This window comes from Mastigoproctus giganteus, chromosome 8 (assembly GCF_048544385.1).
Source record: "Mastigoproctus giganteus isolate SK-2022 chromosome 8, ASM4854438v1, whole genome shotgun sequence".
Classification (NCBI taxonomy): Eukaryota; Metazoa; Arthropoda; class Arachnida; order Uropygi; family Thelyphonidae; genus Mastigoproctus; species Mastigoproctus giganteus.
This window is the reverse complement of record NC_143582.1, coordinates 128,455,554-128,480,754: the sequence shown is the minus strand read 5'-3', so window position 1 is coordinate 128,480,754 and position 25,201 is coordinate 128,455,554. Positions and strand designations below refer to the sequence as shown.

General features: G+C 35.6%; 1 protein-coding gene across 6 annotated transcripts in view; it reads right to left on the bottom strand.

Annotated features, from left to right (window-relative positions):
• Positions 1-706: 706 nt before the first annotated feature.
• LOC150081815 (RNA-binding protein Musashi homolog Rbp6-like) overlaps positions 707-25,201 on the bottom strand; it is a 1,034,865-nt gene continuing 1,010,370 nt past the window's right edge. For all 6 annotated transcript variants that reach the window (XM_090378903.1, XM_090378901.1, XM_090378906.1 and 3 more), the window contains one exon: positions 707-1,320. Coding sequence is in view for 5 of the 6 variants with exons in the window: in XM_090378901.1 (XP_090235027.1) it covers positions 1,246-1,320 (75 nt within the window). In the remaining variant the exon portion in view is untranslated. The remainder of the gene's footprint in view (positions 1,321-25,201) is intronic.

Below are 25,201 nucleotides of genomic sequence, written 5' to 3'. Positions count from 1 at the left end.
CAAGAAAGGCTTCAGTTCTGTAAATTGTCAAACCGAACTTTGCCACTTTTTATACTAATACTAAACTGATTTTATTTGAAACAAAAAAATAAAAAAAAAAAAAAAAGGAATACAAAGGTGTGGTGTGAGGAGATGCAACACAACTGCACTTGTACCCTGCAATTCACAGCTAAGTCTACTAAAGAGTGAACATGACACAACCATTGTATTTGTTTTGGTTTTAACTGAAATAAAATTTGTTTATATTTGTTTCAGAAGTACAAAGATGACATTTTTAAACTAAACTGAAGATAAGGAACAACTTTCCTATTGATAAAAAAAAAAAACAGTTGATCAAGCAAATTTAAATTTACAAATCATACAATCTACATGGCAATAACTAGTACAATTTTAACATCAAATTCAAAAAATTCTGCCTATATATGACAAAAAAGGCCCAGTATAAATTGAAAAATAAGCAAGATACCCTTTTGCATTCTAAGCAAAACACCCTGTGTATGCAACATTTTTACATTTTTCATGAATTTTAGCACATATTGTTTAAGCAGACATCACTTCCTACAAATAATATTTCTAAATTCTGACTTAAATGACAAATGTTTTACATTTAATTTTTTATATGCAACTATAATTGTTGTGCAAAACAGTGGTTACTAGTCAGTGGAGCTGACTAACAAACTATGAAAATGTATATTTTTAAGGATAGTGGTTGTGAAATAAATATACAATAAAAAAGTTTTTTTTTTTAGTTTAAACACTATGTAGTTTACAATCTATTCAGAACAAGAAACTTTCATAGAAATATCAGTGATATTGATTGGTGATACGGTGGGGACCTCTTGATGCATGGGCTGTTAAAAATATATCAAAATAACGATAAGATGATTAATGCATATTCAGATGGAAATATTAACAAATGAAGATGCAGAAGCCTATGCAAATAACTGTATACTTTGATGAAGGGTATTTATATTATGTATACACTAAAATAAATGAACCAGTGAAGTTATGTGCCAAACTAGAGTTGAATTTAAGACCTCTTCTAGAATCACCATGAAGGTCATGATTGAATACAGAATGTACTGTATTTGCTGTATAACAAACTGATAGTCAAGCATTAAAGGATTTTATGAAAGGCATGCGTGTGGTAAGCCTGGATAGTGATGCCATGACACCATCCCACTGATGGCACAATATATATATATATATGTCTATGACAGTGGGAATAAGCTTGTTGTATTCAGGTCAAGCGCAGAGCCAAGTGATTAAACCATTCCTAGATATTCCTTGGTTAGTTAATCTTCTGTATCTATCTGTAAACTGCACATAAATAGTCATATAAAACAAGTTGCCTTTCTAGTATATCAATATTATTCAGACATGAATAATTAATATTATGAAATATTATAATATTTATGTTTCATTACAGAATGGTAAAACTTGTAAAATTTAGTTGCACATCTTTAAAACCACAGATTAAGTGATAAACAATGCTTTGATACAAGGTATGATCATTAAATAACTGAAATAATTTAAAATTGAAAAAAAAAAAAAAAAGAAGAGAATTAGCTACTAAAGGTTTGTCTCTGTAGAAGTATTTTCGTCCTGTTATTATACACTTATTCCATTGATCATGCAGCTGCAAGAAGCACCTCTGATATTCAGAGTTCAGAATGGTACATGGGTTTTTGCTAATGCCATTGATGAAGCTCTAAGTAGTTGAGAAAACTGCTAAGTTTTTTAGGGGGACATTCATAGAAATGACACAGATTATTGGCATCGGCCAAAATCACACTTGCACCATCTTTGAGAATACTTAACTGTGGCTTCAAGTTTCTCTACAAACAGAAAGAGATACTGAAATAGGTGCAAAAATCATCAGCTGTCACAGATCACAGGAAAAAATGTGCTTAGACAACTATAAGAACTTATCAGGATTGCAAGAGGCAATTAAATTCAAAATTTAATTTGTAAATAAATTAAATAAGTTTGAGATTTTAGATTAACTCAACCAGTGTTGATATGGTAGTGCCATATATGATGCCCTCCAGAGATATGGAATAAAGTGAATATATTCAGCTCCTTGAAAGCATCCAGATTGTTTCCATAGTCAGATTATGTTCAAATGGATATTGATTCTGTGTGGTACGAGATGACTTATAATAAAGGAAAGATGATGGTAGTGGGAGATATGTGCAAAAATCATCAGCTGTCACAGACCATAAGGAAAATGTGCTTAGACAACTATAAGGACTTATCAGGATTGCAAGAGGAAGCCCAAGGCTTTTGCTCACCAGCCAAAAAAATAATAAAGAAAAAAATTAAACAAACCACCTATTTTGACTCCCTCCTCATGTAGGCCCATCCAATTTATCTTTGAATCATACCAAACTGTCAGCCTCAACCACCCATGGAGGCAACTTATTCCAATAATCAACAATTCACTGGCTAAAAAAACTGCAATCTAGTCTAAACCTCTTCCTTTGTAATTTGAATTTATAGCCCCTAGTTCTGGAATCATTTATAACAGTAATATTTCAGGCTCTCTTTCTTTAGATGCAGTATCCATAATTGAACATAGTATTCTATCGCCTCATAATTATAATCGCCTCATACAGTGGGATTATGACATCCCTTCCCTCAAGAATTCTTCAGTGAGGGCTAGGAAAAGAGAGCGCTTTCTGATATTGGAATAATGTTAAAAGAAACAATGTTCTATTTATACTCTGACATGACCATTAGAACATACTGTAGATTTTAGTGTTTTGCACCAACCTTACGTAAAAATAAAAACACAAAGGAAACTGGACTTTTAATAACTGTGTTTATAATAAATTATAATAACCTGTATTTACAATAAATTTAACTTTACGATAAACTATACATATAAAATATTAAAATCTGCTACATTAAGAACAATAAAATGCATTAAAATATACCAAGTTAAAAGCGATAAAAAAAAAAAAAAAAAAAAAAACCATAGCTTTCAAAGGCTCCAGCCTTCTTCTTCAGCGGTATTTTCTTATTCTGCAGTACATCTTTAAATATCAGCAGGTTCATGGTACTCATCACGTGTTTCATTCTCACGCGTTCCGTTCTCTTGCGTTGTGGAATTTATTTATTATAATTTATTATAAACACAGTTATTAAAAGTCCAGTTTCCTTTGTGTTTTTATTTTTACGTAAGGTTGGTGCAAAACACTAAAATCTACAGTATGAATATACCCAACCTCAGAGGCCTGTTTGAAGAATGACCATTAGAAGAGTTGACAGTTAATCATTTCGATAATGATTACAGTTTAACTGTATTGAGCAGGCTTTGGCCATTGGCATTAAAATGTGTATGCTGCTACACCCTTGCAATTGACCACGTGGTGCTGATGCCAGCAATATTTTAATTAAATTGGAAGCTGAAATGAGAAGGAAAATTCCTGAAGAAAGTACTGCTATAAACAACTACAAGGGATGTGCGAGAGTCACAACAAAAAAAGTAGATGATGTTGCACACTAATGCTGGGAGTGTAGTTAATAAATCTGATGAATTTGAGGTACTGTCGAAGTTAACAAATGACAACATAGAAATATCATAAACATGAGTTTTTGACACTGATATGCTGGCTGCAGAATTTGGGTATGGTAAATACAAGATGTATTCAAGTTATAAGGTCTCCAAATTTATTTCTCATAAAGTACACAAGATATAAGGGAGACACTTGCCTCACTTTTCAACATAGTCTCCTAGAAGCTGCACACATTTTTCACACCTGTTCTTCCAAGCTGAACATATTATATTTGGCTCTTTGCTGATACCTACATAAGCTCATATGCTTGCTTTCTTGCATCACATGCCTCTCCTACTACTACATCTAAAGCCTTTCTTTAGAGGGTTTTTGTTCTTTATGCTCAGCCCACTGGTAAATGGCAGAAGTAGCTGCTTGTCAGCTAGGAAATCTGCCACAAAGAGTATCCTTCATCGTTGGCAACAACCAAAAGTCACTAGGTGCAAGCAGGGCCGTACTTATAAATAGGGGCATGAGGCACTAGCATTGGACCTCATGATATGGGGGGGGGGGCTTGCAAGGCCTCTGTAACTCAAATTTTTAAAGAGATTTCTTTTTTTAATGTCCTGATTTAAACTAGCGCCCACTTGTACCTATCATATAAACAGAGATAGGTGAGATTCGTTTTCTGTGGTTGAAGACTGAGCACTCTAAAAAAAAAAAAAAAAGGAAGAGATTCATTCATCTTTATTGATTTACTTATGTATTATTTTATTTTATTTTTTGGTACAGTAAGGGAAGTGTGGCTGCCAGGTGTTGCTTGGTGAAGACGTAGACTTCTGTAGCTGCTGCAAGCCAATAAGTTTTAATTGAAATTTTATCGTATTTTTGATTAGTTAGCATATTAATTTGTGGCTTACAAATACATTAAATAGGCTTAGCGGCATTCGTTAGCTTACTATTTTAAATTTAGCTAGTGATTTTGTTTGTTTGTTATTTGGTTTTTAGGGGCATTAGCAACTAAGGCCATATTGCTCCGTGATTATGCAGTGGTCATTCCCTGACCTTTCTGCATCTTCCGTATTTGGTGGTGACGGGCTTGAACCCCGGTCTAATCAAGAAGCGTGTGCTGCGCACTGCTGCTCCTTCCCACCTGGCTACGGAGGCGCCAAGTAATTTTGTAAGTTACAACTCACTACTTCTACCGCTAACGCAGCAGTGTTTTCGGCAGTAATATTGTAGCATAACCAGTAGCTCAAAAGAATAATAGGGTTTAAATTGTAATAATTAAGTATTTTGAAGGGGTTAATCACCTTTTATATCTGTTGCATTTTTTGATTAGTTAACATATTAATGTTTTACAAATAGATTAAATAGGCTTAGTGGCATTCATTATCATATTTTTAAAAATTTAGCTAATGACTTTGTAAGTTACAACTTGATACTCTTACCGCTATCATATTGGTGTTTTGGCTGGAATACTGTAGCATAATTCAGTAATAGAAGGATATTAAGGTTTTAATTGTAATAAATAAGTATTTTCAAGGGTTTTAATCACTTTTTGGGCATATATCTTTTGTATTTAGCTAAGGATATACAGTGGATTCCGGTTATTTGGGCCATCAGTTAATCAGGACAACCGTTTATTTGGGGCAAATCTTAAAAAACAGAACCCAATCAAGAAAATAGCCACGGTTTACTTCGCTTAACTGGGACAACATGATGTTTAATCGGGGCAAGAGACTGCAGCACTGGAGATTCCCTACGATTGTCTCCGACCATACCATGTGGTTCGGTCAGATTTCTGGAGGTCACAACCATAAAACAATAAAAACAATTAGCAGTTTCCTGTTTATTGGGCTTTTCTGTTAGTAATTGTATTTGGTGGTGACGTCACCACCAAATACATCCTCCGTATTTGGTGGTGACGGGATCGAACCCCGGTCTAATGAAGAAGCGTGTGCTATGCACTGCTGCTCTTGACCACCTGGCTATGGAGGCGCCCTTTTCTGTTAGTGCAATCTATCATAAACGGATAGTAAACTCGATCTTATTGAATTTGTGATAATACCGACAGCTGGAATTCTGTGGGTTATTATGGTGAAATGTGTTTACACTTCCATGAAATCTTCAATCATATAAAAAAAATTTAATTTTCATAATCTCTTCATTCCTATATTTAAAGCTTCATAACTTGTTACTCTGTTCTCACTTGCATGTATCGTGTTTCTTAAAATTTGTGTGTGCTGTGTTCTTTGTTACTGATTGCTTATCTTTTTTACTGTTTTAAATTATAACCTCTACCCACAAATGTCAGTGAACAATCAACTAATTAGTATGTACATATTACAGTACATATTAATTATTCAGATTATCACGTATATTCTTCCGATTTTCACGTATCATTTAATTTTTTAATTGGTAAGGTAATAAAAGATAAATCTGTGCTTAATATATCTTTACTTTTATAGCCTGTGGATAATATTCCTCCTATTTTCGCTCATTAGAATCACTGTTTAATAGAATTAAAATTGAATTCACAATGTGATCACAATGACCGGCACTTACTACACATCGTTTAGTAAATGGTACTTTACTATGGTGAGTCCATCGTAACATGATTTGATTGTACAAGTGAACCAATTGTAAAGAGGGGGGTCCATTGTATTTTTAACTATTTACGCAAAACTTCGGATAATTGGGGCAGCCACTTAATCGGGCCAAAATGCACTAGTCCCGAGGTGTCCCAAATAACCAGAATCAACCGTAACTAATTTAGCAATGTGGTCATTATGGTATAGCGTAACCTGATAAAGTATAGTGAAACTTCTCCTAACGGACACCTCTCTTTAACAGACATCTCTCTACAACGGACATCTCTCTACAATGGACATTTTCAAATTCCCCAACTCTCCTCTATTGGTTTTAACGTGTTTTCAGCTTCTGTCTAGCGGACATTCTCTGTAACGGACGCGGACAGGCAAGCTGCACTGTTTCGTTTAGATTAGCACTTAATTTGATCTCCCAATAACGGACAGCGGGCGAGCTCACGGCCCTTTTTCTAGGAACGTTCCTTCCACGTATTGCCTCAATCGTGTGTTTATTTTCAATTTCCGATTCTCTGAATTTTATCAAGGTTTACGTTGCGGTTCTAAACCCTTTTTCAAGAATTTTAAGGCACATGTAAAACTTCTGATGAATTCGGTGTGTGTAGGGGAATTTTGTCGGCCTTTTGTCTTTTGAGTTTGAGTTTTCAGTTTTGTTCAGTGTCGTGTGAAGTGCACAATGTCTTCTCGTAAACATTTAACTTTAAAAGATAAAGCCGAACTCATTAATGCATATGATTGGCAAAAAAATAATGTTCGCAATCTCGCTGAAAAATTCAAAATCGGGAAGACGCAGGTAAGCGACATCCTAAAGAAAAAAAATTAACTGCTCAAACAATTTTGGCAACACATAAATGATCAGATTCAAAAATCATTCCCAAAAACTGTTGGACTTCAAATTGACAATGTTACGTATGAGTGGTTTTGTCGCGCAAGTGCTAAAAAAATTCCCATTAATGGGCCTATTATTAGGGAAAAGGCTTTGGAGGTTGCGAAATCTATGGGAGTAAATGAGTTCAAAGCTTCTGTGGGATGGCTAGACAAGTTCAAAACTCGGCATAAAATTTCTTGGAAAACCGTAAGTGGTAAAGGTGGATCTGTTGATACTGGGGTTGTAATAACAGAGTGGACCGTCAAATTGGAAGATTTATGTCGTGATTTTGAAGCTAAGGATATTTACAACTGTGACGAAATAGGGTTGTTTTTTAAAGCTCTTCCTGAAAAAACAATGAGTCTAAAAAACGAAAAGTGCCAGGGCGGAAAAATTTCTAAGGAACGCTTGACTGTACTATTGTATACAAATATGCTGGGAGACTTTGAACAACCTCTTGTTATAGGAAAACCACAAAATCCTCGTTGTTTCAAGGGAATAAAGTTGAATCTTTTGAATGTTGACTGGAAGTCTAATAAAAAAGCGTGGATGACACGAGATATCATGAGCGAATGGATAAGTCACTTTAACCAAAACATGATTCGTCAAAACAGAAAAATTATTCTTTTCATGGATAATGCTGCATCTCACCCGCACATTGAATTGTCCAACATTCAAATCGTTTTTCTGCCACCAAACACATCTGCAGAGTGTCAGCCCTTGGAACAAGGGATAATAAAAAATTTTAAACTTCACTACAGAAAACGTGTTTTAAGACATCTCATTGCAAACACGAACGATGTAACATGTGCGAGTGACCTTGCAAAGAAACTCAGCATCCTAGATGCGATTCAATGGATTTCCTCTTCAGTAAACGCAATTAGAAAGCAAACTGTTGTGAACTGTTTTGTAAAGTCTGGCTTCTCAAATGCAAAAATTGAATTGTGAACAGCAATGTGGAGCATCAAGAAGAACAAGAACTTCAACATCTATTGATAATGTACGATAGTTCTGCTACAAGTGACCCTGGCTACAAAGATATAGACTCGAACCTCACTACAGAAGATGGTGCTCTAGATATCAACGACATTACCATTGATATTTTTCAAGAAGTTCCTCATGAGGATGAAGAAATGGAAGGAGGTCATTCTGTCAAAGAACATATTAACGACGAACCACTGATGAAAATAGAAGAAGCGCTCGTACAAATCAATCATTTAAAAATGTTTTTCACCGCTGAAGAAGATACTGAAGGAATTTCGATGGTTTCTTCACTCCAAGCAAATGTTGAAAACAAAATTATCAGCGGGAAGAAGGTGCAGAAGAAAATAAGTGATTACTGTATGTAATCACTTATTTTCTTCTGCACCTTCTTAAGATAAAGTCATAATATGCATAGCACAATTGTATGTATATTATTTACAAAAATATTGTGCAAAATCTGTATATAATTTAATTTAATTTTACATTAAACATTTAACGATTTTTCTTTATCTCTTGTGTATGTAATTGTATATTATTTACAAAAATATTGTTCAAAATCTGTATATATTTTAATTTAATTTTACATTAAACATTTAACGATTTTTCTTTCTTTCTTTTTTTTTTCTCCCTCAGACTTCTTGTTAGCGGACACTTCTCTCTAACGGACACATTTTCGTTCCCCATGGCTGTCCATTAAAGGGAAGTTTCACTGTATATCGTGAATTTGATAGCTAAGGTATAACATAAAACTATATAGTAAAATACATATTACTGCATTAGTTTAGTATAGTATTGTATAGTCAAGTATAGCAAATTAATCAATTAAATTTATTAACCTTAATTTTCATTGTTAATTAATTAACTCGTATTTAAATGAAAATTATGCCCCAGACTAGAGCAGCAAAGCAACATGCACAAAGTAGAGGGAGTGCTGTGGCTCAGGGGAGAACCGAAGGGGCGATTCTCCAACGCATAAAGAAAATGTTTGCAGACCTTTCTGGGATGGGATATGATGTTGCCAAGGGGGATATCATTGTGTGTGCTCAACGTAAGCAGTGTGAAGAAGTTAGGTGCCAACTCAGCATTGTTATGGGCCTTTATGAGAGCTTGAAGGACAGGGTAGATGCCCTTGAAGGACTTAAATTGGGGGATCCATCAAGCTCTCAGCTGCCCACATCACTGTCAGAGCTTGCATTTATCATCGGGCAACCTTCAGGGCAGAATGCGCTGGTTCCACAGGAGCTAGTTATTGTCAGTGACTATTATCAGGAAGAAGAGAAATATATTGTGCAAAAAGGATAGGTTAAATAGGACCAGGGTATGTCTGCCAGGGGCAAAAGTTGATGACATTGTAGAGCACATATAATCTTTTAAAGGTACAAAAGGTGATATTGTTGTACATGTTGGCACTAATGACATTAAGGGTAGGAGATCTGCAGACTTACTTAACAAGTACAGGTCAATGTCGAAAAAAAAAAGTCACGAGTTAGGGTTAAATCCGCAATTCTACCCAGATATGATAGGAGGGAGTATATGGGGAGAGCCTTGTCAAGCAATTTGGCCCTGAAGAGATTGTGCAAGGCTAATGGAGTAGAAATTTTCTCGGGTGGTCTGTGCTTGTTAACAAGGAGAGATTGTTTCTACAGGGATGGGATACATTTGAATAGAAAAGGTGCAAGAATATTTACTGATGCTATCGAGGCAGTATTAGGTGGGTCGGAAAACTGCTAGCTTGGGGGATTCACAGACTAATTAGAACAGCAGCCACAGGCAGAGGTGAAAGTGATTCTTGCACTGCTTCTATTGAAATGAGCAGCAGCCTGGAAAGCGATGTACTGGGGATTTCATGATGGAACAAGTAAATACATGAGTTGTGTTAGGGTAACTAAGAATAAGAATAGACAGAGTTGTGCCAAAATGGTTGTGTAAGTGGTGTACTGCAGTAGGGCGGCAATGACTAAGAGGTGGTAAAGAAAAATATTCTGTAAACACTAAAAGAGACGGCAAAGACTAAGGAGATTAAAAGTTCAATGTATCGAAGAATGTGTTTTCTCATATTTTATATTAACAAATAATGAATTTTAAATTTAAAACTTTTTTTTAAAAATATTTCTAAGATGTCTGATGGAAGGAAATGACTCTCTGGTTATGAATACAGAAAAAGAAAAAAAAATTAATGTGACCAAATAAAAAAAGCAACAAGTTTGATTACCAGGTTTCTGGATAAAAATTTACAAAACCGTGAATCACTTTTGCGTAATTCCTTATTTGATTTTGCAAAATACTGTCTTTTGTTAATCAAAGTCTTCATTAATAGCAGTAAAGCTAGAGGAAATCAAAGTCCATGGACCTGGCCACAGCCAGGTCCATGGACTTTGATTTCCTCTAGCTTTACTACTATTGATGAAGAAACTGAAACATCATCTATCCAAGATGTTGACATTCTAATTCAGCAAGTAACACTAGGTGCAAGTGACACAAATTCAGATGAAGAGGAAAGTGAAGATCACAATAGTGGTATACAAGATCAACTAATTTCATTTAGTGATCCCAGTAAATGGCCACGAATTTTAAATAATAAAATAAGAATGATGTTAGTTGAAAACAAACCAGAATAATTAAAAATTTTTGATTTCCCAAAAGATAACGATAATAATAGAAGAAACTTTTCTATTGAATATTACACTAAAAAATTACAAAACAGTGAATCACTTTCGTGTAATTGGTTACTGTATTCCAATGTTTCTCAACCTTGTTTTAAAGGATTTTTTTAGACAATTTTTTTTTCCTAATCACCTCCCTTGAAATTTTAAACAAGAAAATACTTTATACTTACTCTTTTTCTTTGATGGGATCCCTGAGTCTGATGCTTCTTAGCTAAAAGTTCAATGTTCAGTATGATGTTAGTAAGTTTAATTCTAGTCTCCTCTTCAACGTATATCAATTCTGTTTCTTTCCTCTGTTAATATTTTATTTACTGAACTAAAGCAACTTTCAACCATACAGGACATTGGAAAACAAAGAAGTACTTTGGCCATTTCAGACCACATTATTGGATAAAGAAATTTAGTTGTTTTTTTATCCCCACAACTCAGCCATTCCACCTTTTTCGAATTTATGTTTGCATTCTTCATTACATTTTAATTCAATGAGTTCTTGAATATCTTCACTAGTAGACCTGGCATTGCATCCAATTGGATATAACATCCATAGCTTTACCTCAAATGAAAATAAATTCGAAAATCGATTTTTCATTTCACTTTTTAAAGAACACAAATGATCTGAATAATTCTTAAGATCGGTGCCTCCGTAGCCAGAAGCAGCAGTGCATAGCACACGCTTCTTGATTAGACCGGGGTTCGAGCCTGTGACCATCAAATATGGAGGATGCAGAAAGATCAGGGAATGACCACCACATATCCCCGGAGCAATATGGCCTTAGTTGCTAATGCTCCAAATAACAAACAAACAAACAAACAAACAAACATAATTCTTAAGATCATTCTCGGTGAGGGATTCATTGATTTCAGCTAACTCTTGCATACCATGAAATTGTTTTCTCATTAAATTACTTTAAAATATTTCCTGTTTTTCAGTGAAGGCTTTTAATACGTGTTTGCAGTCTATCACCATAATTAATTTCCCCTTGAAGTTGAAGTGATATTTCATAAGTTCTCAAAAAATCCAAACCATATAGTATATTTTGTTTTTGTGTTTGCTGATCTCCTTTGCTAAATTTGTGTCTCCTTTTCTTTCTAAAAAAAACTAATTATCTTATCAAAAAGATTTACAAATCTTGTTAGATAGCTTCCTTTAGAAAGCCATTTGACTTCTGTATGTAAAAGAAGCTTCACATACTGTTCTTCATTATCAACACAAAATTTTCTGAAATGTGATTATATTTGTTATATGCTATTTTATTGATGGTTTTAATAACTGTACTGAGAGATTGATAAAGAACTGGACTAATATTTTTTGCAACCAGATGATGTCGGTGCACAATGCTTTTGTGCAGTGTATTGCAAGAACTTCGGAACATACTTCTTTTAGGTGGGCTATAAAAGCTTTATGTCTTCCAATAATGGAGGCAGCACCATCAGTGGCAAAGGATACCAAATTTTCCAATGGCACATGATTTTCATCATACCATGTTTTTGCAGCAGCAAAAATGGATGCTCCAGTACAGTCAGTTTCTAGAGATTTTACAAACATCTCTTCTCGCAATTTACAATCATCATCAAAATAATGAACGTATGCCATTAGAAGGGCCTTATTATCAGTAACTATGGATCCATCAATCTGAATAGAAAATTTTCTCATTTTTAGTTTGTCAATTAGCTGCTCTTCAATGTTAACTGACATCTCATCGCTTCGTCTTTGAATTGAATTGTTGCTCAATGGCAATGCTTTTAAAATACTGGAAGGATTTTCCCACATCACTGTTGAAATTACAGTCTCTAATGCAGGTCACATAACAGTCTCTGCAACTGTATGAGCACTACCAGTTTTTGCAATGATTTCTGCAATTTCATAAGATGCAATCATTGCATCATCATTTGTTTGTATGTGCTTAAATAAGGAAGTAACAGTGTTACTTCCTTATTTAAGCCAGAATACGTTGGTCAAAATTATGCTTTAAATTTTAAAATATTCAATATGTTTATCAACTTTATTAGGATGTTTCCTTTTTTTTTAAGTGATCTAAAAGTCTTAATGGCTTCATAGCTCCATTTGAAAAGGAACTATTACACATAAGACACATAGGCTGTTTGAGTCAAATGGGCTTTCAATAAAACCATAAGCTAGATAGTCATCCAGATACTGTTGACACTTTTTCTATGCAGCACTTGACATGATTGATGTTGGGTTGAATAACTATAAAGAAATAAAGGCTAAGGTAAAGAAAGCCTGCACGCGAAGCACACAAAAGTTCAATGAAATTTACCGGTAAAAGTACTTTGCCATAACGGCATTTGTATTGTTGCTCGCTCGGTACACAGACGGTGGGTGTTATTGTCTGGAGTAGAAGATGAATCCCACGGGAGCTTGAAACCCTCCTGAAGTGGGGGGGGTTAAACTGACCTTTTTTCTTTAGCATCACTAATTGAATCACGAACAGAGTCATATTGGAAGTTCTGGTGATGTCAAACGTCAAACTTTTTTGACGTTTGCCATGCTTCTCGTATGGGCTTCCTTTGCCTTTTTTTTTTTGTTAATAAACAATTTATCCACTAGTCCACCAGTGATTCTAAAGAAAAACAGGTCAGGTTACCCCCTCCACTTCTGGAGGGTTTCAATCTCACATGGGATTCAGTTTCTACTCTTGACCGATAACACCCCCCACCGTCTGTTTACCAAGCGAGCAACAATACAAAATCCGCCGAGGGAACCACGTGGAGGAATACCATGTGTGGAGGTACCGTAAGCCTGTTATATAAGTAGATGTTGAGGAAGGGAGCTGACGCTCTCGAAAGCTTCAGGTTTTTAGCGCTTTTAATCTTTATATTTTAGCATATTTTATAGTAAATGATTTTATTATAGTTTTAACATTCCGTATATACAGCCACCAGTTTATTGTAAATTATAGTAAATTATAATTTGTTTTTTGATATTTATTTGTAAAAACTTTAGTTACAGTAAAATTCATTTAATGGTTGGTGTATGAGTTCACTTATTTCTCAGACATGAATTTTCCCGACCTCAGAGGCCTCTTTCAGGATGAAACAATACAAATGCTGTTACAGCACGGTACTTTTAGCGGTAAATTTCACCGAACTTTTGCATGCTTCTCGTGCAGGCTTTCTTTACCTTCACTGAATTAAATAATAAAATATAAGCTATTTTTATTTAACTCTCATAGTCCAATGTCACTCACAAAAGCACTGTGCATCAAAAATAAATAACTTAGCATTAGCATTAGTAGAGGCATATGATGCAAGAAAGCAAGCTTATTCAGCATCAGCCAAAAAAAAAAAAAAAAAAACACACCACTCCCATTTCACCCCTCCGTTCGCTCGAAATACCTGTCCAGTTGAGCCTTAAATTTGTTTAGGCTATCAACTTCAACAACAAGTGATGGAAGTCGGTTCCACCAACCAACCACCTGCTGGCCAAAGGCAAATTTCCACACATCTATCCGACATCCGTCCTTCCTCAATTTGAATTTATGCCCTCTGAGCTGATTATTCTGAGCAAGATGAAGAATCCCATTGACATTGAGCATGCTCAAACCATTCAAAGCCTTATATATCTCTATCAGATCACCTCGCCGGTGCCTAGTCTCCAGACTCTGTAATTTGCAAAACTTAAGCCTTTCTTCGTAAGAGCAACCCTTTGTTCCATTCACTAATCTTGTTGCCCTTCTCTGTACCCGTTCCAGCAGCTCTACATCCTTCTTGAAATGAGGCCTCCAGACCTGTATACAGTACTCAAGATGTGGCCTAACCATTGCCTTATAAAAGGGAATAATCACCTCCTTATCCACAAGGAAACAATCATCTCCTTATCCACAAGGAAACTTCCACAAGGAAACAATAAATCAATACTAATTGTCGCTTGGAAAGTAGAAACAATAGACTGAAACATTTCCTCATCCCATCCAAGCCTCATATATTGACCAATGAAACAAAAGAATAAATAAATAAACCAAGCCCATAATGCCACCGCCAAGGTTGCAGCTGTTGGAAAGACACAAATGCTAAGGATTGCGGAAAAATTACCTCTGAAAGCACTTAGGCATTTAATGCCTATGAAAAGCAAAGGTTGTTGAATTAAATCACACCCACTATCTTCCTTTTATTAAAATTTCTCACTCACTTCTAATATAATATAACTGTATGTTAAAAATGAGTTGTTTCAAGGGAAAAGAAAATCCAATGAGAGAAATTAAAAAATAAGGAAAAAGATGTCGTCGGGTAGGGTTGAACTTTGGAGGGCCACAAACCATTGTAATACCCATGATTTTTTCGTCCCCCAAAAACCATTTTCACCCCACTGAGAAACCCTGCTGTATTTGATTTCACAAAATGCTGTCTTTTGTTAAAATTGTTAATTATTTTTAAATAGTTTCAATTCCACTTGTAAATGGTGGATTCAAAGGTTGGCAACATTTAACAAGACATTTGAATATTCAAGAAAAAAAGCAATATGCATGCTGAATCACTAGTAAATTAATTAATTTGCGTAAAAACTTAGAATTACAAAATACAGTAGATGCATATCATCAAAGACTGATAAATGAAAAAATAAGATAGCAATCAGTATTAAAGAGAATTGTTCTTTGCATTCAATATTTGGCAAAACAAAATTTGGCTTTAAGGGCTACTAATTCAAAATTATTCGATAACAATAACGATAACTTTTACAATTAATACTAATGATTGCCAAATTTGATTCCACTTTATTGGAATACATTCAACATATTCAGATTGATAAACTTCACATGCCACATTATTTAGGAGACAAAATTCAAATGATATTTTAAATATAATAGGAAATAGTATAAGGACAAAAATTTTATAAAAGTTACAGGAAGCTAAATATTATTCTTTCATTTTAGATTGTGCACCTGATGCCATTCATCAGGAACAATTGACAATTATTTTAAGATGTGTAATTTATAATGATGAAACAAAAAATGGAAATTAGGGAACATTTTTTAGGTTTTTGTGAAATTGAAAATATGACTGGTAGTGGGCTAACAACGTACATTTTAGAATTTTTGGAGAAATATAGCATTAATATTCAAAATATATGTGGCCAAGGCTACGACAACAGAGCCAATATGAAAGGAAAACATGACGGTCTTCAGGAAAAAAATTTAGATATAAACCCCAGAGCCCTTTTCATACCTTGCGCTGCACATACTTTGAATTTAGTGGTGAATGATGTGGCAAGCTAGAAGAAAACATGGAAGACAATGACGGAGATGAACAGATGAAATTCATGATTTTGTGGGTAGTAAATGGATGACGATTGCACAAAACAGAAGGAACTGGAAAGTTACTGGAGAGGCCATCCTGCAGTGGATTGAAAATAGCTGATGACGATTAGGCAAAAATGCCTTTTGAGACAATTGATTTTTTTGGAATTATACAGGAACTTTATAATTTTTTTTTCTACTAGTACTAAATGGTGGGTAATATTAAAAAACAAAGTTTCAGATCTTCTGCTGAAACCTTTGTCAGACATGCATTGGGAAAGTCGAATTGATGTTATAAAATCTCTAGTATACAATCGACAACAAATTGATGATGCTCTTTATGAAATATATTCAGATCATGATAATAAATTCCACTTAAAAACAAAATATCAGTCTCAGTCATTGTCAAATAAAATTAGATCTTTTAAATTCGTGCTCTACTATTATTTGGTTTGACATTTTATCTAATGTAAATTTTGTAAACAAATTATTACAGAATACATGATCGGATATATTAACATCACTAATGCATTTAAAAAAATTAAAGAAAACAATTATAAACTTTAGAACAGATAAACATTTTGTATGTGTACTTGAAAATGCAGCAAAAATTACTAACTCATTAGAAATGGACACTGATTTTCAGAAAGAAAACTTAAGAATGGGAAGGAAACAAAAAAATATTTAATTATGAATCTGGAGAAGAATTTGTGCCAACACCAAAAGAAAATTTTAAAATAAATTTCTATTTTGCATTTTAGATACTACAAGAAACATAATAGATGAACGTTTTGAACAGCTTGAGGTTTATAATAACAATTTTTATTTTTACAATGTTTTAGCAAGCTAAGTAAAATGTCAAAAGATGAAATTTTAAAACATTGTTCAGATTTTGAATTACAGTAATCAGACACCACCAATAACGAATGTCCAAAAGATATTGTTGCCGTTGATCTTGCAAATGAAATAAAAATTTTTCGAAATTTTATGTCCATGAATCAGACTCCACAAGAAATTTTAAGTTTTATATTAAAAAATAAAGGTATAGTTTAGGGCTAAAGCCTCAGGTTACGTAAATAGTTTAACTAATGTACAAGTTAGTGCATTTGCATCATTTCTGTACATAGTCAACTACATAAGTATTTATAAATTGCCATAATTAAGTATATCTCATATTGTGAATACCTTCACAATGAGTTGCCATGATATTGCACTACCTTGAATAAGTAACGCTTCACCATGGGAGAAGGCTATTGTTACTTATTCTCAGCAGATACCATCACCCATATGGCACCATTTCAGATTGGAAGTATAAGCAGATAAGAAGTTATTGGCTCCTCATTAGTGGGTGGGCAGGGTACCTGCCCACCCACTAATGAGGAGCCAATAACTTCTTATCTGCTTATACTTCGCAACTGGATTGTCACCACTGCAACACCAGGGTATCTGCCCACCCACTGATTGGGAGCCAATAAGCTCCGAAACAGTGCTGTATGGGTGATGGTATCTGCTGAGAATAAGTAACAACAGTCTTCTCCTTTGGTGAAGCGTTACTTATTTGAAGTAGTGCAATATCATGGCAACTCGTCGTGAAGGTATTCACAATATGAGATGTACTTAATGATGCCAATTTATAACTACTTATGTAGTTGGCTATGTACAGAAATGATGTAAATGCACTAACTTATACATTAATTATTCAAAAATAATTAAACAACTCTATTTCCTAATATATTTATTTCATTAAGAATAATGTTAACAATGCCAGTAACTAGTGGTGAGCACTTTTTTTTTTAAATTAAAAGGACCTGGATGCAAAATAATAAAAAATTAGCTCCATTCATCAAAGCATCAGCAAAGATTAATAATTTGGTAGTATTTTCAATAGAAAGTGATATTTGTGATTCTTTAGATATAAAAAAAATATTATGACTGATTTTGCTACAGCCAAAGCAAGACAAGTTGAATTTATATAATATTTTGTTATTGTTTTATTATTATTATTTACATTACATTTTTATTTTAGGTTAATATATAGTTTTGTTTTATTGTCTGCAGCCAAAGCAAAAAAAATGTATTTTGTTTCTAAAAAATAAAATTATATATTATTTTGGAAATCCTTTTTTTTTTTGAAAATCATAAAAACAATTTATATAAGAAAAATGGCTGTTGTGGTGGGTCGGGGCAGCAATAAGACGTTTGCACTAGGGCAGCTATATAGTCTGGCGGGGCCCTGAGAATAGATGTATGTATACTTGAATGTACACCAATGCTAGGAATATAGTAAATAAATTTGAAGTGGTCAAGACATCAAAAGCAGATATTGTTGGGATATCAGAAATGTGGTGCCACATGGATATAGGCAGTGCAGAATTGGAATTTGAGGAGTGCAATGTGTACAGAAAGGGTAGACAGGACAGGAAGGGAGGGGGACTATGCTGTAAGTTAAGAAACACGTAAAATCTAAGGAAATGCATCAAATTGACATTGGTGGACAATACAGTCAATGTGGTGTGATATAAGTACTGGATTGAAAAGGAAAATAAGAGTAGGTGTGTGTTACAGGCCTAATGAATCTGAAGAGTATAATGAGCAATTATGCAGAGAAATAGAGTGGGCCACTAAATTAGAATGTCTTATAATGGGGTAGCCTAGTGGTCAGGCGCGCGGGTGCATAAGTACACGTGCCTTAAGTGACCGGGGTTCAAGCCCGTGACTACTGAATACGGTGCTGTTTCTTGTATTCTGTCTATCTTGTGAACTCCTCTGACCGTTTGGTCGTCCTGGAGTATAAACAGAAAATTTATTTATTTATTTATTTTAACTTTACAGATATTGACTGAAACTTGTGGGTTGGTCACTTGAGATTGCCACAGACATTCTCTCAGATATGCCAGACAAGCTGTACTTGCTACCTGGGAGTCTAAAACGCTAATGGAACGGATATTCGGGTGACACTCAAGTCAAGTGGACCCAATTCCGGACGGTCTGTAACAGCCAAATCCTCTGCTTGCACCTTCACGATGGTGGGACTGTTAGTAATCCTGGGTATAACCTCCATGCACAAGTACCAGGTGTGAACCAACGTAAGCAGGGGTCGTGGTGTGGCACCCACACCACATGGAGGAATGCTGCCCCTCTATGTTACCAGGCAGTACTAGGTGGTAGATGACTCTCATCAACGGGTGAAATACCACCACTTTGCTTATTGGAGGCTTGAAGTGGTGGAACCCATGTTTAGTCTCTAAAGCTAAGTTCCAGTCAACCCTTCCCTATCTCTTCTATCATGCAGTATGATTGATGACTTTTGAGCTTATGATGAACATCGTGGCGAGATCCAATATTCCTCACATTTCGAGGGTACAGCTCTAAAACGGTATTCGCAGACCGGCCGCTAGTTAGTACACCGGACCGAACCTATTGGTAATTCTCTAGAAGGCTTCCGGATCAGCTAGTGTATAATCTTGCTACCTCTACTCTGCCAGATAGTGACTGGAGGGAGTCCGAATAGTGTGTATGCAGAGAGCATTGTCGAGGCCATGTTATATCAAGGATCTGGGTATATTCTTACCACGTGTACGCCATATTCAAAATTTCATTACTTCATACAGCATGTCCCCCCCCACACTTTTTCTTACTATTGAATACACCATGAATTGTCAAACTAATAGAGCAAGCTTATCTGCAAAAAGATCTAAACCTCCCAGCACTTCCTAATTAATTTCACAAATATACGTGGTCTCAATTCTAATCTTAACGATGTACATTTCCACTTGCAGTCTGCCAAACCTCACGTACTTTTTCTGACAGAATCTCAGTTATCGATTGATTCAACTACTGCTCATCTCAGATGCCCAAATTATTCGTTGTATAATTCCTTTCACCTCAAAGGTGGTACTTGTGCATATGTCCGTTCTGATATTCCCCGTCAGAGACTTGGCAATTTGGGATCTCCTCTCTTTGATCTTCTTTGGCTCAAAATCTCTCTACCTCATTGTGTCAAATTCATCTGTTGTCTCTACCGTTCTCCCAACTCCACTAATCACTTGGAGCTCTTTGACTTCCTCCAGTCCAACTTTTCTAACAGTGAGGTAATTTTCCTTGGTGATTTTAATGTTCACAACTCCAGCTGGTTTCCATTTTCTAGTCACACCGACTCAACTAGTCGAGATGCTGAGACTTTTGCAATTACTAATGACCTTGCACAGATTGTTCATTTATATACAAGAATACCAGACAATCCTAATCATACAGCCAATACGCTTGATCTTTTTCTCACAAAAAACCCTTCTAAGCACACGGTCGAAGTGAGAGGTCCTTTAGGCACTTCAGATCACAACTTGGTGATTGTCTCTTCTCCAATGGAACCTTTATCTCATGGCTATTCCCAACCTCATGTTGTTTGGCATTACAAGAAGGCAAAATGGGATGACCTGTGAGATTTCTTTTCCTTGGTCGGATTACTGTTTCAAAACTTCTAATATCAGTTTGCTCAGAATTTGTCATTGAAATTATTCTTGCAGGAATGGAATCCTTTATCCCACACTCCACTTTAAAATCTCGTCCTTTATCTAAACCTTGGTTTTCCAATAAATGTGCTAAGGCTGTTCAAGAGAAGAATGTTGCATATCGTAATTGGCTTGTTTCTAATTCTTCAGTTTTATTTTCTGCCTACACCAAAGCTCGCAACAATTGTAAAGCAGTTATTAATCAGCCCAAACTAGAGTTTTAACAGGCTAAGAGTAGAAAATTTGCTTCTTGCCCTAATGGTAGCCGAGCATTCTGGTCCCTTGCCAAAGCTATTGGCCGAAACTTTTGTCCATATCTGCTCCCACTTCTGTCCAAACCAGATGGTTCTGTTGTCACTTCAGCCAAGGACAAAGCTGACCTGCTAGAATCCCATTTTTCCTCCAGCTCATGTATTAATGATCTTGGTAAAACACCTCCCACCATTCCCAACAAGCTCCATTCAATGCCTCCCGTGGTCTTCCATCAAAAGGATGTCAGAAAGATTTTGACGAATCTTGATGCTAAGAAAGCTCCAGGTCCTGATCGTCTTTCTCCACTTGTTCTCAAAACCTGTGCTCCTGAACTTGCTCCTATTCTTTGCCGCTTTTTTCACTTTCTTATTCCAAAGGTGTTTTTCCTTCTGCTTGGAAATTTGCTCATATCCAGCCAGTTCCTAGAAAGGGTGACAAATCCCTCCCATCCAATTATCGTCCCATTGCAATTACTTCTACCCTTTCTAAAGTAATGGAGAAATCAATTAACCGCCAACTCTTAAACTACCTAGAAACCTTCCGTCTGATCAATGATCAGTCTCTGTCTTCTAACTTCTCCACTAATGACGGTGTAACCCAAGGTTCAGTTCTTTCCCCCACTCTTTTCCTCTTGTATATTAATGACCTTCTTCCATTGAATGGAAATCCTATCCATAGTTTTGCCGATGATAGCATATTGCATTCCACTTTCCATTTTGAGAAACCTTGCCCTGTTCAATCAGCTTCAACTTCTCGAAAATCTGCTACCAATTCCTTAAATGCCGATCTTCAGGTAATTCTCCAGTGGTGCAAACACAACTTAGTTGATTTCAACCCTTCTAAAACTCAGTCTTGTCTTATATCTCTCAAAAAGGATTGTTCTGCTACTATGCTTATCTTTAGTGACACTCCAATTTCTGGGCAAAATGGTATATATCTCTTTTGGGGATTACCCTGACTTCTAATCTCTCTTAGCACATGCAGATTACAAATATTGCTTCCTCTGCAGCTAAAAAACTTGGTTTTCTCTTTCGTTCTCGGCGTTACTTTTCTTCCAAACAGCTGCTCACTCTGTATAAATCGCAAATCCACCCTGCCATGGAATATTGTTCCCACATCTGGGGTGGTGTCCCCAAAACCTCTCTGAGGCTGCTTGATTCCATTCAGAAGAGGGCAGTTAGGTTAATTAATGATTTATCTCTAACAGAGTCTCTCCACTCGCTGTCTCATAGACATACTGTTTCTGCTGCATGCCTCTTCTACAGATACTTCCATGGGCAGTGTTCTTCTGAATTGGCTTCTTTAATTCCCGCTCTCTCTTTCAAAACAGTCCGAACACATGCTGCCACCAACCAACATCCATTTACTGTCCAACTTCAAACTCACAGAACCAACTTTTCATCTTCCTCGTTTATTCATTCAACTGCCGTTTTCTGGAACAACCTTCCTTCATACGTATTTCCTGAAAATTACAGTCTACAGAAGTTCAAGTCCAATGTCAACAAATATCTTGTTTCGTCTTCTCAACCTCCAACCCAACCATGGTACTAAGTACTATAGGTTCTAATACCTCTCGTGTTTGGGGTTTACATAAAAAAAAAAAAAAAAAAAAAAAGGAAACAGAAAGGATGGACAGGGCAGGAAGGGAGGAGGGGTTATGCTGTTAGTTAAGAAACACATAAAATCTAAGGAAGTACATCCAGTTGATATGGGTGTACAGTGCAATGTTGAGTCAGTTTGGTCTGACATAAACACAGGGAAAGGGAAAATGAGAGTGTGTTATAGGTCTAATGACTCTGATGAGTACGATGAACAATTGTGCAGAAAAATAGCATGGGTCAGTAAATCAGAATGTCTTGTAATGGGGAATTTTAACTTTCCAGATATTGACTGGAACTTGTGGGTTTGTCACATGCATGCTAGGAATCCTCCAATAAATCCACTTTTGTGGATTTATTAGAGGATTCTTTACTATAACATGTTTGAGAGGCAACAAGAGGGTGTAATACTCTTGATCTGATTATCAACAGCGTTTATTCATGCATTAAGAATTTGCAGATAAAGAAAAGACTAAGTGATAGTGATCAGAGTATACTGATGTGGGATTTACTTAAAGATGTAACTACCATCAAGGGTAAAGGGAAAGGTTTTTGCTTTCATAACGGTGACTACAGTGGTCTCAGGTAGATTTTAACTTCTATACAGTGGGAACAACTGATGATGTTACCAATGACGAATTCTAAATGGGAAGCCTTCAGGGACTTAATCTTGGAGGCTACTAGGCTTTTCATACCAACTAAGAAATACTGTTCAAGGTTCAGGCCCAAATGGATGTCAGATCAATTAATGAGGCTCATGGAAGAAAAATGAATGGGATGCATACAAATTACACAGAAGCCTACGGCAGATATCAGCTAGTGTGTAATCAAGTCACAATATAAGAAATCTTTGGAAAAGGATGCAAAGAAAAAGAGTTCTTTACTTATGTAAACTCTAGAAGGAAGGAGATGAATCAGATTGGTCTACTTAATATAGATGGTTCGTCTATTGATGATCCTGCTCAAGTTCCTGATAAACTGAATGAGTATTTTCATCTACATTCACACTCATGTGTGCATGTAGATGAAAATGCTCATTCAGAAGATTCACGTAGATGAATTCATGTAGATGAAGATTCACACATGAGGAGTTATTCAAGGAGGGGAATGCCAGAAGTTTATCAAACTCTATCAGGGAACTAAGTGTTTTTGTAATAACTGAGAGCAAAGTGGAGGAGAAATTGTTGAAGTTAAACATAAAAAAAGGCAACTAGGGTGGATGGAATCTATCCAGTTACATTGAAGGAGGCAGTGAGGGGAGTTAGCAAACCCTTAGCCATAATTATGAGAGCACTGAAGTTTAACATTGACAAATGCAAAATACTCCATATGGATAGCAGTAACCCCAAAGTAACATATCAATTGTGTGGTACTACACTCAGGGAGGTGGAGAATGAAAAAGACCTAGGGGGAGATTGTGCAGTCAGATATGAAGTTCTCTGAGCAGTGGAGACCAGATGGGTTGCCAGAGCAGGTCATTGATATATAAGAATTTTGCTAGCAGAGACAAGGAGGTGATTATCCCTTTGTATGAGGCAATGGTCAGGCCACACCTTGAGTACTGCATACAAGTCTGGATGCCTAATTTTCGGAAGGGTGTAGAGTTTCTAGAATGAGTATAGAGAAGGGCAACAAGAGTGGTGAGAGGAACAGAGGGGGTGTGCTTACAATGAAAGGCTAAAGTTCTGCAAGTTGCAGCATCTGGAGACTAGGCACCTGTGAGGTGATATGAATGAGGCCTTGAATGGTTTGAGCAGGCTCAATGCTGACGGGATACTTCCGTTTGCTCAGACTAAGAACTTGAGGGGGCATAGATTCAAATTGAGGAAAGACAGCTGTAGAATAGATGTGTGGAAGTTTGCCTTTAGTTGATTGCTGGAACAAACTTCTGTCTGTTGTTGTGGAAGTTGATAGTTTAAATAAACTTAAGGTTTAACTATATAAACATTTGGAGTGACCCTATGGGCAAAATGGAAAGGTTTTTTTTTGGCTGATGCTGTATAAGCTTGCTTGCTTTCTTGCATGATTTACCTGAACTAATGCTAATGCTAATTAATACCCTTGCTATACATCAAATATGCAGTGAGAGGGAGCCCACCAACCATAATAATGAATGCTACTTTTGTATGGCAGATTTTTCGCAGATAATTCAAGTAATTCCTGTTGCGTATTTTGTTCGGTAATCCAGCACCAGGTGCATCATGAGAAAAATTTTTGCATGTTAATTGTTAGTTTAAGATTAATGACTGAAATTTTTTATATTTTTCTAAATATAAATCTAGATACACTCAACTGTTTTCAAGTAATATTTTTATGTTTTTCACAGGGTAATAGCATAAAGAACCTGACAGATCTCACACGATCTTTTTGTGCTTTGTAGATGTATAGCACTTCATATGTCTGACTCATGTTTCATGTTTATATGTTGAAGGTATGTTGAATGATTGCCAACCAGTTTTGATCTCTGACTTTGTAAATTGCCTTGGAAGGATGTTTCGGTGTTTTTGAAGAGTAACTAGCTGAAAAGACATGAGAACTCTTGATAGGGTTTGCTACCACTCTTGTAATTATTTCTCTTGTAGGGATTGTAAGTGAGTAAATACCCCATTTTTCCAGTTTTTTTTTTAATCTAAAACTTCAGAATCTCCCAACATACTAAGCTAGATTCTATTTGTTTTATATTTGATTTATTATATAAAAAATAGTGTTCTATATATAATAAATAAATCATTTATTATCTGAAATTATCATTTATTATTTATCTGACAAAAAAAAAAATGTTATTGATAATCTATGGCCATGTATATGAGCATCAAGAATTGTTAGAATAAAGGAAATACAGTAAAGCAAGAAATTAATTTGTAAATACAAAGAACAGAGCAAAGAATTCTTGCCTTTTTGGATTTCATAAAAACATTACCATTGTATCGTATCTGTTGCAAAAAAAGAAAATGTTATTCC